The sequence below is a fragment of the Pseudonaja textilis genome, chromosome Z (genome assembly GCF_049901715.1).
Source record: "Pseudonaja textilis isolate UNSWEBS1 chromosome Z, rPseTex1.2, whole genome shotgun sequence".
NCBI lineage: Eukaryota > Metazoa > Chordata > Lepidosauria > Squamata > Elapidae > Pseudonaja > Pseudonaja textilis.
Genome location: NC_142008.1, coordinates 27559684 through 27576539, shown reverse-complemented (window position 1 = coordinate 27576539; position 16856 = coordinate 27559684). Strand labels below are relative to the sequence as shown.

The 16856-nt window shown below is 34.0% G+C and overlaps 1 protein-coding gene across 4 annotated transcripts in view; it reads left to right on the top strand.

Annotated features, from left to right (window-relative positions):
- Positions 1–16856, top strand: part of CDK6 (cyclin dependent kinase 6) — a 147311-nt gene that overhangs the window by 95401 nt on the left and 35054 nt on the right. For all 4 annotated transcript variants that reach the window (XR_015739914.1, XM_026706274.2, XM_026706273.2 and 1 more), the window contains one exon: positions 14026–14135. Coding sequence is in view for 3 of the 4 variants with exons in the window: in XM_026706274.2 (XP_026562059.1) it covers positions 14026–14135 (110 nt within the window). In the remaining variant the exon portion in view is untranslated. The remainder of the gene's footprint in view (positions 1–14025; positions 14136–16856) is intronic.

Genomic DNA, 16856 nt, shown 5'->3' with positions numbered 1-16856 from the left:
AGAAAAGTTTTCATCTCGAGGAAGGAATTTGAAAATACAAATTTGTTTGTATTTATTTCATGGAAATTCATATGTAATTACCTTTTTCAACCAAAACTTTACTGACTTTGGGAAATATATAGAATGTTGTCACTTAATTGGGAGCATACAAGTTCTCTTATCTAGTACTTATTAGTAACTTCGCATTCATCTTTGACTTTCAACTTTGAAATGAAGGAAGTTTTCAGAAATCAGTTGTAAGCAATCTCAGTCAGACATTAATGAACTATCGTTTATTTCAGAAGCAGCAGCTGAACTCTTAGAATTTTAGAGGCAGCAAAACAAGAATTATAAAGGTGTTTCAGAAAAACTATTTCATTGGATTAGAATTATAAGAAACTTAGCTGCATGCTGGTTTCGTGCAACATGTTAAAATCAAATAAACTATGTTATGGTTTAGTCATAGTCTTTAAGAAGGAAATCTTTACCTTCTATATGGGAGAAAAATAATTTAGCTAAAATCAAGGTTTGAGGTAGGACTGTAACTTACCTTTAATTTGAGACATTCTTGTATAAATGTGCCTTCTCTTATAAAGTATGATGTTATAAGAGCAATCTCATACATATTTTTTAACATACTGAACATACCATATTCAGAAACAATTCCAAGGAATATAAATTTTGAAATAATTGATCTTTCCTTTTTATCATGATCTCTCTTGTTTCTCAAATGTAACTGAATTTTATTTGTTTAACCAATGTAAAAATAATTCTTTCTAATTGCATTAAGTTTATTGTTAATAGCCATACTGCATTTTATCTAATAACAGATCTAAGCTGGTGAATCCTTTGCATTAACTAAAACTAGTATGAATATGCAGCAACATATTAACATCTTCCAACAACAATTTTGAAAAATCCCTAGCATATTTTTTTGCCATTTTAAGGTGGGAGGAAAATGCTCCAAATTACCTGAAATAATCTAGAGCGAAGCATCCAGATTTCCTGAAAACTAAATAAAGTACAAAACAAAAATAGAAAATTTGAATTCTGAATGGATGTATAGCATGGTTCTGTCGTTGGAAAGAGTGAATTTACCCACAGATTGTATGATTGAATCTCTCCCCAACTGTTAACTGGAATCAACTAAAAGGATGCCCCCATTATTCATTTAGAAGACATGCTAACATTGTTTGCTTAATCAAGTCCAGAGTGTGGTTGTGGAAGATTTCAGTTTGTCAGTATCTTAATACATCAGGAGGGTGTATAGATCCATATTGTGGATTGCCCAGTTCATCTTTTGACTTGATTAGAAACTGTAGAGCTCCTGCACTGTTGAATAATAGCTGCATACATATGTTCAGTGCATAAGACTTTATTAAAAAAAACACTATTGTGTGTGTGTGGAAAGAAAAAGAGCTAGAACGGATATACCTATAAATACTCTGAACTACACTAGTGTTCTAAGAAAGTTAGATTTCCTAGAAGTATAACACAGGATTCTGATTAGTGTTTTGGTTTAATCATCAAAGGAAATGAATAGGTTTCTGTTTTAACTTTTTTATATAACCTTTTTTTTTCAAGGCAGTATGCTTTTGGAAGAATGAAGGTAAACAAACTAAGCCTTAATAAATATATTATGGAGATTCAATGTGTAGAGAAACTTGAAATAGTCTTAAATAAGTTTGTATTCCCCTTGGAAGCCTAAATGAGCCTAAGTTATTCATGTTGTTTGTTGTTTCTTATTCTTTTTTTTTAATGCTTTCTGTGTGTTGTGAGTCATCCAGAGTTATTTGGAGTTAGGTGACAAAGTTTAGATAAATATTCATGCCACAGTGAATATTTGGCACATGGTTGGATTACTTTGATGTTGCTATGTCAGTGTCCATTTAAAGACAACTTTGAATATTTAGTAGATGCAAGGTATATATAGCAATGCTGGCTGAGATGTTGGCCATTAGAGCATGTAATTGAAGTCTTGCCCTTTTTCTACATGCAAATGTTCATGCCATGCATGAAAAGAGGAGGGGTTTCTATTGTTTGGTTACAACCTCCATTTGGCTTTTTGATACAATAATACTCCATGAAGATTTCCTTGGTGGTTGGTTTACATGTTATTAACTATAGTACAGGTAGTTCTCAACTTACAACAGTTCATTTAGTGATCATTCAAAGTTACAATGGTAATGAAAAAGTGATTTATGACCGTTCTTCACACACAGCCTTTGTAGCATTCCCCATGATAATGTAATCAAAATTCAGATGCTTGGCAACTGGTTCATACTTATAACTGTTGCTGTGTCCCAAGGTCACCTTTGCAACCTTCTGACAAAATCGATTGGGAAGCCAAATTCACTTAACAATCAGGTAACTAATTTATCAACTGCAGTGATTTGCTTAACCACTGTAGCAAGAAAGGTAAAATGAGGCAAAATTCACTTAACAAATGTCTTACTTAACAGAAATCTGGGGTTTAATTGTGGTTGTAGGTCTGTAATTTCATATGGATTTCTGAGTTTGATTTAGTTTGAAATATTTTTTAACCTTTAACACTTTAGCAGTGTTGCTTGGAAATAATCAGATTAAGTACAAAGAGGGAATTCTTTTTAGTAGTACCTCTGGTATCCTGTAATAATCTTCCTTATCAATTCCCTTCTTTGCAGTGAGTTGAGTAACTTGTCTGTTCATTTGATAATTTAGAGAAAATTGGGTTTGCGTATTTCTTTTCTTTAAAGATTCCTGAGGGGGCACTTTTTAAATTAGCAAATTTGAGATAATCCATTTTCTTTTTAACACAAATAAAAGATTTCTACTAGAGTGAGATAATGTGACTAAGATTAATTTAAACTCAAAGCCTGATTTATATTTAGAAAACCTTTCTATATACATTTTTATGATCATGATACCTCTCCCATAATAGTGAAAGGTTTTACAGATGTTTAATGGGAAAAGTAGATATAACTTTGTACCTATTCAGGTTTATAAGTGAGCATTTATTTTAGTTTCAGATACTGGCCAGAGATAAGGATTTCTGAATTCAGTTCCTTTTGGAGATCAATCTGAAGTCTTTTTTTCCCCACATAGAAATCATCAAAAATATTAAGATCCTGTTTGTTCAGGGATCAGTTTCAACATATGCATTTAATCAATGGTGAGCTGCAAATTTTTTAACAACCAGTTCTCTGGCTGGGTAGGAGTGGCCAGTTGGTCATATGACTGGGTGGGTCACTCATCACAACCAGCCCTGCCTCCCAGTCACTCGCCTCAAAGATTCAGCTGGTTGGGGCTAATTCCATCACTGGCTGGCCCCGCCCTGCCCATTTTTCAGCCTGTTTTGGGGCCACTTTCAGGCCATTTTCCCAGAAAAAAATTAGCATGAAAACAGCCTGAAAATGATCTGAAAACAGCTCGAAGAACAGGCCATTTTTGGGCTGCTTTCAGGCCATTTTCCAGGATGTTTTCAGGATGTTTTTCCAGCCAAAATCGGGCATAAAATGGCCTGAAAACATCCTGGAAAACATTTTCAGGTCATTTTTCCAGCCTGAAAACAACCCCCAAACAGGACGATTTTTGGGGTGTTTTCAAGGCCGTTTTCAGGTGGTTTGGGGAGCCTTTTTCAGGACATCTTTCAAAAAACAGCCAAAAATGGCCTGAAAAACAATGAGGCAGAGCCAACCGGTGGTCCAATTTTCTGGTTCTCCAAACCGCATAGAATTGGAACAAGGGGTTTGGGCGAACCCATCCAAACTTGAAGCAGCTCATCTCTGCATTTAATGCTATGAAATACATAAGGAAATTCTTTAGCCATAGTTATAATTTTGATTACCTATTCTTTTATTTGATTCTCTTAAAAGCATTCTTATGATGGGATTACCCCAAAGCTCCTAAATCCATTCTTTAGATAAACAGGGTGCCTTATTATAATAATTTGAATCCATTAAATTTTAATGAAGTTAAAAAAATATTTAATTCAAAAATGAATTTGATGTAAGTATTCATGCAGTTTGGCAATTTATTTAACTTAAGCCATTAAGTGTTTTGACTAAGGTATTAAGTACTACTGCTACTGAAATTCCATATTTGATAGATTTTGTATGAATTACCTAAGTTCCTCAGTTAATATTATTTTGTTCTTACTTAAAAATATTGGAAAATAATCAATATTTGACTTTTTAAGACTAATACAATATGAATTTGAATGTTTTTTTTATTGTAAAATAAATAGGAAGTTGTTTTCAGCCTCTCCGTCTTCTTTGATCTTGAAGTATAGTTAATACACAAGCTATTTTTGTTCGTTTTTTTATTGTTCCCAGAAACGAATGTTTAGTAAAGATTGGCTATGAATGCCTAGCTGTCGGATAGACAGCACAGGAGTTGGAATATTGATTGACATTACTTGGTTTGCCCTGTAATCGCCAAATTTAAGAATGAAAGCAGGATTGTTCATATTACTTCAAATTTTTCATTGCATTTCAAAGATGCATATCTTGGCTATATCCCCTGGGGTTGGAAAACCAAGAGATCAGGAATTGAGAACCCTTCATACATAAGGGATAGCCATAAAAATTTAAAACAGTGGAGGGATAAATCTGCATCTGATTTATAGTATGTTAATATGTATTGGTTTTAAGTATTTCAATTTTGAGAAAATCACATGAAAAAGAACTTTCAAACAAAGTGGTCACACTTTTAATTTTAATGATATATCACATTATTAATACAATCATGTGCAGACAAACCCTTTTTATTTTTTGTTATTTAGTTTAACACTAACATATTTAGTTTTAAAGATTTAAAATATCCTGGACTATTTTGTGTATTTCATATATTTATATATTGCCATCATATGAAAAAATATTGAGGAAAAAGATCCAGTATATTAAATCTGGCCTTTGTGAAAATTCAAAGGATTTCAGAAAAAAAACTCCATAAACAAAATTAAATTTATTTTCCAGGGACAACTTAAGGTTGGACTGCTTTAGTGTAAATAATACAGATGAAACATCTCTTATGTTTAGGAATATTGCTTAAAAGTTAATAAGTTCAAAAACTGGTCTTGTTCAATTTAAACAATGTATTAATAGTTTTAACATTTCAGAACAACAGTTAATAACTATTGGTAAGAGCTATACTTAAGACTTTTGAATAATGCAGTCAGTAAAATAAGATGGCCTTCAGTATAGAAAGCAACAATCCAGTTTATTAAAAATAATAAATTGTGGTGGATAAATGACAACTTACAGAGCAAATCAGTAATACTTCTTCCTAGTAAGCACCTGTTTTCAGATTGCCCACTTGTTACAGTAAAGGCAGACATTACCAGCTTTGCCTGGAGAAGAGGGAAAGAAAGGGATGAGACTTCCATAGCCCTGTTAAAATTACTTACTCTCCGAACTCTATGAACTTCTAGTTTTCTTAGCAGGTGGACACGGGATGGGGATAGGGTGGTTAAAAGACCTTAGTTCTTATTGCATTGAAAATACTGGGAATGCAAAGTGTGAAAAGGGTAAAATATTTAGGCATTTGGTTAATAGCAAGATGTTCTTCAATCAAAAAAGATAAAAATGACAAATTAATAATACAAATCAAAAAAGAATTGGAAATGTGGGGGAAATTACAGCTATCACTACTGGGGAAAATTGCAGCAATTAAAATGTCTACCCTACCAAAAATGCTATATCTTTTTCAAACTGTACCAGTAAGATTGGATAAAACCTTTTTTAGAGAATTAGATCAAATAATAAGTAAATTTGTTTGGGATGGGAAAAAAGCTAGGACAAAAATGGAATTGTTACAGGCCAAAAGAGAAAGGGGTGGGTTTGGATTCCCTGAATGGGAAATAAATGTATTATCAGGCTGCAGCTATGGTATGGATTAAAGATTGGATCAACCTGGAAAATAGAAGAGTATTGTCGATACAGGGTCATGACTTGCAGAGAGGGTGGCATAGTTTCCTATGGGATGGGAAATGTAAACAGCATGCATATTTTCAGAGACACATGATTAGAGATTCAATAATTTGGATATAGAACAAAATTAAAAAGAATCATTATACTAAAATACCGGACTGGTGTCAAGTATGGAAGCACAAATCTACCCAAATGCAATGGATCTGGGACAAAAGAGAAATTACAAAGACCTGTTAGACCCACAAGAAAGATTAAAAACGAGACAAGAATTAGAGCAACAAAATATAAAGATAGATTGGTGGCCATACATGCAAAAATTCAGGCAAGATATCAGAAGGACAAAGAACAATTTGGTTTCTGCATGGAAAAGCATCAATCAGATAAAATTTTATAAGAAATGGAAAAAAAGATTATAAAAAATATAACTTTTATTAGATTTTAAAATGGAAGGGGAGGTGGTCAAAGAGACGGTGGTGGTATGGGTGAAAAATGTTGGCCACAATATAGACCTGGAAAATTGGGAGATAATGTGGGGATCAAATTACAAACTAATTACATCCACAGCATACAAGGAAAATCAATACAAAATGTTCTACAGATGGCACCTTCCTCCCGCTAGATTGGCAAAAATGTTTAACTCAGACCCAAATTGTTGGAAATGTGGAAAAGAAAAAGGCACTTATTTTCATACCTGGTGGACATGCCAGGGAGTGAAAAAATATTGGAATACAGTTAGACAATGGATAGAAGAAATCACGAATCAGAAAATTGAATTTAATCTGGAAACTTTTTTATTAGGTATAATAACACAAAAATGCAATAAAACAGATAGATATATTATGTTACATATATTAATAACTGCAAGGATTTCATACGCACAACTCTGGAAGGAAAAAAGGGTTCCAGTGGAAGGCATGGTTATAAAAAAATAATAGATTGTAAGAGATGGACAGGCTAACAATGAAAATAAAAGACAGAGAAGGGTCAATTTATTATAGGGCCTGGTATGCCTGGTATGAGTGGTTTAGAAATAAAAAGAAAATAAAATAGCAATTAGGAAAAGAATGAGGGAATATGTAAATATATAAATATACCATGGAGAAGATTGAGATGTAAGGATAAAAGATACTGATTTATAGTAAGAGTAAGATGTAATGATAAAGGAATAAGTAAATACATATGCTGAAAAATGTGAGGAGATGCAAAAGATGTCTTGATGTTGATAACAATATATAAAGTTTTATGTTTTTAAAATTTGGAAACTTAATAAAATTTATTTTTAAAAAAGAAAATACTGGCATTTAGATACATTCAGATACATTCAAGGTGCCTAGAAAACAACCTGTACCTAAACATCAGCAAGACAAAGGAGATGGTGTTAGACTTCCAGAAGAAGAGAGAGGAACCTGCCCCATTTTACCTCGAGGGGGGCTGTGTGGAGAGAGTTTCCTCTTTTAAATTCCTGGAGTCTAGCTCAGCAAAGATCTTACCTGGAAAATCAACACAACCCAGGTGGCCAGAAAGGCCCAACAGAGACTCCATTTCCTTAGGGTCTTGCGAAAGAATAAAGTGGAACAATGACTGATGACCTCCTTTTACCAGTCCACAATAGAAAACATCCTCACATATTGCATTACAATGTGGTATGCAGGCTTGACAACCTCGGATAGAAAGATATTACAGAGGATGGTGAACACAGGACAAAACATTGTAGGTTGTTCCCTGATACTACTAGATGACATCGTTAGGGCTCGCTGCCTTAGAAGAATGAGGAAAATTCTCAGGGACTACCAGGGGTGGGATTCTACCAGTTTGCACCTATTCGCTAGAACTGGTTGTTAATATTCTAAGCAGTTCGGAGACCCGATTGTTAGAACAAATTTCTGGCCTAATCCTGTAAGGAAGGCAGGAAGGGAACATTCTGGTGTTGCTTACAGAAGCCGTCTCTCCGTTAACCCTTATTAAATTCTTGGCAGGATTAGGCTACCTGTCTCAGGAACTTCTCCAGAGTTTTCCCCCCCTCCTTTGCTGGTACTTTACTTGTGTGGAGTGACCATTCAAAGTTACAATGGCACTGGAAAAAGTGACTTATGACCATTTTCCACACTTACGACTGTTGCAGCATCCCCACAGTCATGAGAGGCCAGGCGAGGAGATGCATGCCTCAATGTGAGTGATATTGAGTTGGCCACACCCAGCCAATAACAAGGCCACTAAGCCATGTCCACCCAGTCACATGACCACCAAGCCACACCCACCACCTAAGCCATGCCCACAGAACTGGTTGTTAAAATTTTTGAATCCCACCCCTGGGGACGACTCACATCCCAGTCAGCACTTCTTCACTCTCCTACCATCAGATAGGAGATACAGAAGCATAGCTAGCCACACCAACAGGCTGAAGAACAGTTTCTATCTGTGGACTGTCAGACTTCTGAATGGAAAATAACTTCATGTCAACATAGTATGATAGACTTGTGGGGCTGACACATTGTGCAATAAGGTCACATAGTGTAATAAGATTGGGACTGGATTAGGGACTTCTGTCCTCACTGTGAGCTGTGTTTGGGGGGGGTGCCTAAAGGGAGGCTCAGCCAATCTCATTGTACACATGTACTCTGACAATAAAGGTAATAATAAAATTTTAATTCATTTCTAATTTTATTTTGTTTTGGTATTTAAATTTAAATACAAAGAATTAGCCTTAATTTATTTCTTATTAATAAAAATGTGTGGCTTATGTATCAAAATGTATTCCAATACATTATATACATATCCCTATTTAATTTGGTAGGGGTCTTGACACAAAACAGTATAGATAGTCCTTGACTTATGACCGCAGTTGAGAATTTATGTTGCCAAGTGAGAAATGTATTAAGTGAATTTTCTCCCATTTTCAACTTTTCTTCCCACATTTGTTAAGTGAACCACTGCAGTTGTTAAATTAGTAACGTGGTTATTAAGTGAGTCTGGCTTCCAATGATTTTGCTTGTCAGACAGGCACAAAAGATGGTCACATGAACCCATTCAACTGTCATAAATATGAGTCAGTTGTCAAGCATCTGAATATAAATCACATGACCAAGGGAATTCTGCAAAGGTCATAAGTGTAAAAAACGATCATGTCACTTTTTTCAGTGCCATTGTAACTTTGAACAATCACAAAATGAACTGTTGTAACTCGAGGACTACCTGTGTTATAGTAACACATTTTCAAGCAGTAAATACGGGTATTAAGTTTAAGATGTAATAACTTTTAACTACAGTAAAGTAAATTGTTTTAGCATATTAGCAATATTAAAAAAGATGGTAGAAGAGTAACCATTTTATTGAATTCCGGTAGTTCTCAACTTACAACAGTTCATCTAGTAACTATTCAAAGTTATTACAACGGCACTGAAAAATGTGACTTACGACCGTTTGTCACACCTTTGCAGCATCTTCATGCTCATGTAATCAAATTTCAGATGCTTGGTAACTGGTTCATATTTATGACAGTTGCTGTGTCCCAAAGTTATGTGATCATCTTTTGCAACTTTTCAACAAGCAAAATCAGTGGGGAAGCAGATTCCCCTAACAACCAGATTACTAAATTGTCAGCTGTAGTGATTCACTTAACAACTTTGGCAAAAAAGGTCATAAAATAAGGCAAAACTCACTTAACATATGTCTCACTTAACAACATAAATATTGAGCTCTTGTCATAAGTTGAGGAATATCTGTAATCACCATATCAGAACACTATAAAAACAATACAGAAAGAACAGTGGGACATATTCATAATAAATTGTCATCCCTGAAGTTAGCTCATCTATTCTATATTCGATATAAAAATTATATCTTGCTAGTACTGCTCAGTTATTCCCTGCAAGAAGTTTCCTCTTGAAATGTGAGAACTAAGAACCTGTTTCTGTATAAGCAATTTGTATTTTGGCATTAACCTGAAAAAACACACGTTTGCCAGGTGTTGCATGGTGGCATGCAAACTCAGGACAAAGAATAATTAGGAACAATTGAATTTTCCTGAGTAGAGATAGCAAGAAAAGGCTCAGGCTCACTATTAACCTTTGCTTTTTGAGGAACATGCTATGTCAGCTTTTATACTACATTTTTCTAAGGTTTGACAAGTAAGAGAAGTATATAATTCTTAAACTCCTTTTGGTTAATTTTATTGCTTTATTTATCAATATATATGTATATTTGTGTGTTTGGAGGTGTTTATATCTAAGAGTATGTGAAGCAGGGGTGTCAAACTTGATTTCATTAAAGGACACATCAGGGTTGTGTTTGACCTCGGGGCTGGGGGTATGTGGCCGTCCTGATATCACTTGCGTCGGGAGCATCTGTAGTCACCCGAGCGCACTGCCAGCGAAAACAGACTCCTGAACTCCGTTTCTGGCTACGACTGCCTCCTGCAACCTTCTGCTAGTGAAAACAGAGCTCAGGAGGGCCGCGTGCAGCCCTCCCGAGCTCCATTTTCACTCGCAGGTCGGTCCTTCACTGTTTCCAGGACAGCCCTGTGGGCCAGATGATAAGTACCCCACGGGTCAGATCTGGCCTCTGGGCCTTGAATTTGACACCCCTGATGTACAGTATTCACACAGTATTTGTATTACATTATCCAGATCAGTAATTTTAATTTTTTATTGTATTTGTGTAGCCTAAGCAAGCCTTTTATGATATTTTGATGGGTCTTGCGATAAGGAGATTAGTTAACCTGATGTAATCTCCTTACATAAGATTCACAGATGATTCACAGCTGACCCATCATAAGATTCTCACTTGACACATCCACACCTCAAGCCCGTATAAACAGAAGAACACTGACATTGACATTCCCTAAACTCCACTAAAGATGATACCTAGCCTGGTAAAGAATGTTTGGAAACCAATCTATAAGCTCAGAGAACCCTCATATTCTGCATTCAGCGGGAGTTTATCTCTTTGCAGACTTTCATAAAAAATACCATCAGCAGCTTGGCCTTTTCGGTCCAAATTTTGTCCTTAATTTAATTTATTGTCCAAATCAGATCTGTCATTGCTCAGCTTGACCCTATATAATTTTGGGGTGGGGAGAGATTGAGCCTTTCCTTTATCAGAAAGTACTTTCATGTAAGTAAAATATGTAATCAAAATCATTCAGAAGAGGAAGTTCTATGGTAACTGTTGAATTCACCATATCCTGTCTTATGCATCATTTTCATTTCTGCTTCTCTGTAACTGAATGGAATATCCATAAAGTTTTACTTGGTTTGGGGATGAGACAGAGGGAAATGTTCTTAATGAATCACGCAGATTCATTGCATCACTGAGGTGGGGGGATTTCCCCAAGAGAACATTCTTAGTAGCAAGAACATTTATCTGTGGTTATTCTTTGCAATCAAGTTCCTTGAATTCAAGCGGGTAATTTTGTTCATCTTTTAACATCGAACATAGTGTGTGTGTGTGTGTGTGTGTGTGTGTGTATTGAGATAATTGCATTCATTAAAAAAGATCAGCTTTCCTCAGTTTGGTGCCCTTTGAATACAAACCCTAGCTGCCTTAGACAGAAGGTTAATTAGTTAATGCAGTTTTATCTAAATCATTCTTTATAAAAAAAAATTTTTTTTGCTGATATTTAGGCTTCAATCAACACTTTCTTCAATCAATTTTGTTGGGAATACAGTTCTGTTTTTTTATTTTAAGGAATAACACATTTGGGGAAAAATATTTTCTCAGCATTTAAAATGTGCATTTTGTGCTGTGAAATTGTTCGTTTCCTTCCCTGCTAAGATAGTATTTGCAGTAGAAATGGTTCTCAACACTGATCTTGTCTGGGAATTCTGGTTATTGAAATCCAACATCTATGGAAAGCATTGGGTGAAAAATACCACATAATATATAAATATAACTAAACCTGATGATATCATAGGATACAAATCTACAAACTTATTTCCAGTTTATATCACTTTTTAAATTGCTGAAATGTTCCATACATATTAACATCTGTAATGTTAAAGAGATTGAAAGAAACAAAAACTGTGAATGGTATTAGCTATTCTATGAAGCAAGCCATGAAAGGAAATATTTTATGTGAACGGATATGGACTATTGGATGGTTTAGTATGAATTTTATTATGGCAAACATAGACCTAGAAGTTAACATAAGTGTCCCAACATTTTGGCTTGCCTAGGCTGCATTGAGTGAATTGTCTTGGGCCACATATAAAATACATAATACATAATAGTTAACATATATAAATAACAAGCTTCCTTTATTTTTATATTTTTATTACATTTTGCTGGGCAGCACAACTATCTGTCCAAGGCCTGGAGACCACAGGTTGGACTACTCCAGATAATCTGTCCAACCTTCTTTCTGTCTCGTTCTATCTATCTATCTATCTATCTATCTATCTATCTATCTATCTATCTATCTATCTATCTATCTATCTATCTATTTATCTATCTTACCAAATTTATCCTCCCACCTCCCAATTTTACTTCAGGAAGCAGAAACTGCAAAGTATCTTTCCTAAATTTCTAAAATAAAAAATCATTTTCATTAAACTAGAAAAAATTACAGTGTAATTGCCCATTTGAACATCTTTCAAGAGGAAGAGAAATTTTCAACATGTCACCTAGTAAAATATTCTGTAACAGTTTCAGAATGTGTTTGGCCTTCGTAAGTTTAAGCACTTCAGAAATCAGTTTCTCTCCTGTTCATTTGTTGCATTCACTCTGAACAACTGTAATTGTAGATGCAAAAGTCATAAATCTTTACACAAGGAACAAAGAAAACAGTGACTGAAAACTGTAATGTGTCATTTGGGGCTTTCTGTGCAGTAGTTCTATGGATACAATCTCAAACATGTTGTGAGCTTGACCTGTTCAGAAACTGCTTCAAATCATGTGACTTCAGCTATCTTGAGGAACTGAATCAACCTATTTCTCATTCTGTGCTAGTTTGTTTAAAATCAGAGCATAGCTTTTTCTCTTTTTGCAGAGTAGCAGCTCAATACTCTACATTTTGTTTTTCCCTTTTAAGTGCCATTGTAACTTCTGATGATTGCCAAACAAATGGTTATAAAAAGAAAGTACTTCCATACCTGTAGTGGTATGGAAGTGCCTTCTCTGTTTAAGAGTTTTCTTAAGACTGTTTTTCAGCAGAGGCTTAAAACCTGCTTATTATTTATTTTAAATAAACTACATGTTCCTATGTAGTTTTCTTCATCATTTGAAACGCATGACAAAAGCTAAACTTATTCATGTTTAGATGCAGTAAATTAAACTGTTCATGTTTCAGTAACAGTTTGCTGTTCCTCACATGACATACATTTAGAAGTGTTCTGTCTTAAAATTACTAATTGTTTCTAAAACAGGTACAATAAGGCTAACATGCTAAACATTTTTAAGGCAACCTAACCATTTGTCTAAATAATATCCTTGCATTTCCCATAATTATTACTTCATAAAGTCTACTTCATACATGTTTTGCATATTTTAATCTAATTTCAGATGACTTCTAAATTGACAAATATTTTTTTCTAGGGCATTGATACTATTATTTTAATTAAAAGTAATATCTTCAAGGAAAAATTCTAAATTCAACAATACAAGTTTTAAAGACTGCAATTGTATTTTTCCCTTCTCATTTGTAACTTCTTCAAACTTTTATCTATGCGCGCATCTCAGAAAAACTGTTGCAGACTGTATTTCCTGTGGTGCTTCCAGATCAAAGGTTTATTGTGCAGTCCTTTAACATTAAATTTTACTATTTCCTCTATTTTCTAATGTAAGAAATACATGAATGAGATAGAATAATTCTATCCAATAATTTTTATTTAATAGCCTTTAAATCCTTTACCTGGAAGCATTCCTAAAGTTTTTCACTTATAACTTTATAGATGGACATTTGTTCATCCTAAGAAGTAAAATGTTTCCTTTTTACTTGCAGTATAGAACAAAATATAACAAAAATCAAATTATTGATTAATAATATAATTAATATATGGATACTTTCCACAAATATTTTTCTTCAAAACTTGCAGTTTAGAAATACAGGAATATATGTTAGAAAAACAAAGAGATATTTTCCTGCTTCTTCGGAATGTTTTAATTAAACTATATTCCTAATAGTTTACCTTTTATTTTGCAGGTTGTTACTTTGTGGTACAGAGCGCCTGAAGTTCTGCTTCAATCCAGTTATGCAACACCAGTTGATCTTTGGAGTGTAGGTTGCATATTTGCAGAAATGTTCCGTCGCAAGTAAGCGCTAATTTAAATCCTTTATATATGGAGGAAAAAATAGCTTCATTTATAGTATATCTATATTATGTAATATATATTATAACATAATACAAGTATTACATGGACTGTCATTTTGCTTAATACATTGATTGGCTAATTTACTTAGAATGTCTTCATCAGACCAGATTTTAGGATGGTGTAATAATATAGTAGTAACATACTGTATTATTTAAAACAATATAGTTCAGAGATTCATAATGCAACAGCAAGTAAAAATGTCAAGGCAGGCTGGAATATATGCAGCTTGAGGAAGTTTGGAAAATAAAAATGTTAGATCCTGGCATTGAACAATTGTAAAGTAGAAGCCATGGGAAAGATATTCCAAGGTGTTTCCTTAGGAAAGATATTCCAAAATAATATTCAGTTATCATTCCAAAATGTTGAAATTGTCAGAAGATTTAGCAGTGAGCTAAAGGAATATTAGCTACCTGCAGTGCCTATCTCTTCTGCTCTCTACTATACTCTGTTTTCATCCATTCCTTTGTAACATTCAGATGATCACTAGAAATCCATTAGATCTGAAATTGAGTTTCAGGCAGTTGTTTTATGTTTTCTTTACGTTCTAAACAGTGCTTCTGTTGATATTTATAAACCCAGTTTACTGAAATACTCATAAAGAGGCTTTTGGATATGATTTCTGAAATATATTATCTTGGAAAAACATATTTTTGAGCTCATAGTATGGGGTTTTCAAATTGTCTCCTATTGAAATCCATGGTGTATTTCTTTTACATAATAAGATTAATATATTGCATTGTTGCTTAAACATTTTAATATTTGTGAATTTAATTTAGAAACAATTTTATTTCCAGATATTTAAAATATTGGTCTATGATATTAAAATTGAATAAAGTTTCTGAAATATATAAATCCTAAATTTATGAAATGTTAAATTTGATAGACTAGAATTGGAAGCAGTTGAAATAATACAAACATAATTACCAATTGTTTCCATACATTGTCATTCTACAACTATTTGATATATTGCTTCGAGAGCAAAATAATGTGTGTTAAATATTTTTATTTGGAATTTTTAGTTTAGTTTAATCTTCATGACAGCTTACTCTTAATATTGTTTTGTCCTTAGAATGGACTTTGGTTAAGCCACTGGAGGAAGAGGGACCTGCAACTTAGGAGATAATAGGATAAGAAAATTGTCTCTTGGTCTAGATAGATAATATATCAGGCTACTGAAAGAACTAATTGAGGTTATTGCAGTACAACTATAAGTAATTTCTGAGAATTCAGTATTTGTTAGATTTTAGATTCCAATTCTTACATATTGGAGGAAGACAAATGTCATTACCATCTTCGAAAGGGAGAAAAGGTGGAACTTCAGAAACTTCAGTTTAATCAGCTCTACCTCTGTATTGGACAAGTCTTCAAACACATTCAAGTAGCATATTGTTAATATTTGCATAAGAATGCTACTGTTAACAGAAGCCAGCATGAGTTTGTTATTAGAAAACTGAACTAGAATAATGTGACATAATCACAAGGCATTTTGTCACTTGGGTTATGTTGCATTTTTATATTGTCTGAGTCTGTAAGATACTACTTTATCTCCTTCGATAGAGTTGCTAGCAGAGTAGGTTTTCAGAATAATGTAGACCTGGATTTCAGCAGGTTTTGACAGATGGAAAATGTTAATAAATCTCATACAATCTGTTCCCAAAAGGAAAGTCTAGGAGGGAAAATGGGAATTAAGCAAAGGAAATCTTAATATGTATTAAAATTAGAAGGAAAAGGTTCAGAGTCAGTGAAGAGTGGAACATTGTCAAAACAGATTCCAAATTGGTAACTGAGAAAATAATTTCAGTGTGTTGACTAAGTACTAATTCTGTTGACATTGTGTTCATTAAACAAGTCAAACAGTTGATATTTATGCCAGAATCCTATTCTAAATATCTTGTACGTGTCTGTGAAATGTTTCAAGACTTTTAAAACTAGGCCTGAATGAGCATTTCTGGCTTAAGGATCTATACCTATAAATTATTTACTAATCTAGAAATTTCCTTTAGTTTCTAAATTTCTAGGTTCTGAGCCAGTACAATTTACTGGGTATTTTCACACAGAATTCTAAGGCATAGGTCAGTAGATCACTGTTCAAAACTGATGGCTGAATTTACAATATGGCTATTTTTGTTTCTTTAAATCTTAGTTAGCTAAGTTTGTGGCATTAATTCACTATTTGTCAGGTTTGGATTTGTGACAGAATGATGACAGTGCAGAAAATTAACAGATAGGAAGAATAAAAGGATTGCAGGAGGCACAGTGTCTTACAGGTTCTGCAGTGATGACTGCTAGAGTATAGAGAGTGGAGCTCTCTATAGTAGTTGAGTGGAATTTGAAGGAGTCTTTTGCCACCTGTGAAAAGGGGAATGGCTTCTGCAAGGGGAATGTAGCCCTGACACCCGAGGGTCACTTAAAATATTCTCAGAATTCAGGCACTTTTGCTGACAACATGATTAAAGGAATAACAGAAAGAGATAAATAACTTAGTGGCAGTAAGCACACACATTTATTTCAAGAGTCTCTTGTTACACAGGTAATTCACTCTAAGGTTTATGTATGGACAGTTTCACCATTTTGAATATACAGATGGTACCATCAATCCTGGGAGACCCAGATTTGCTCTAAGGTGCCTTTATAATTATTGAAAGATGAAATGCCTAATAA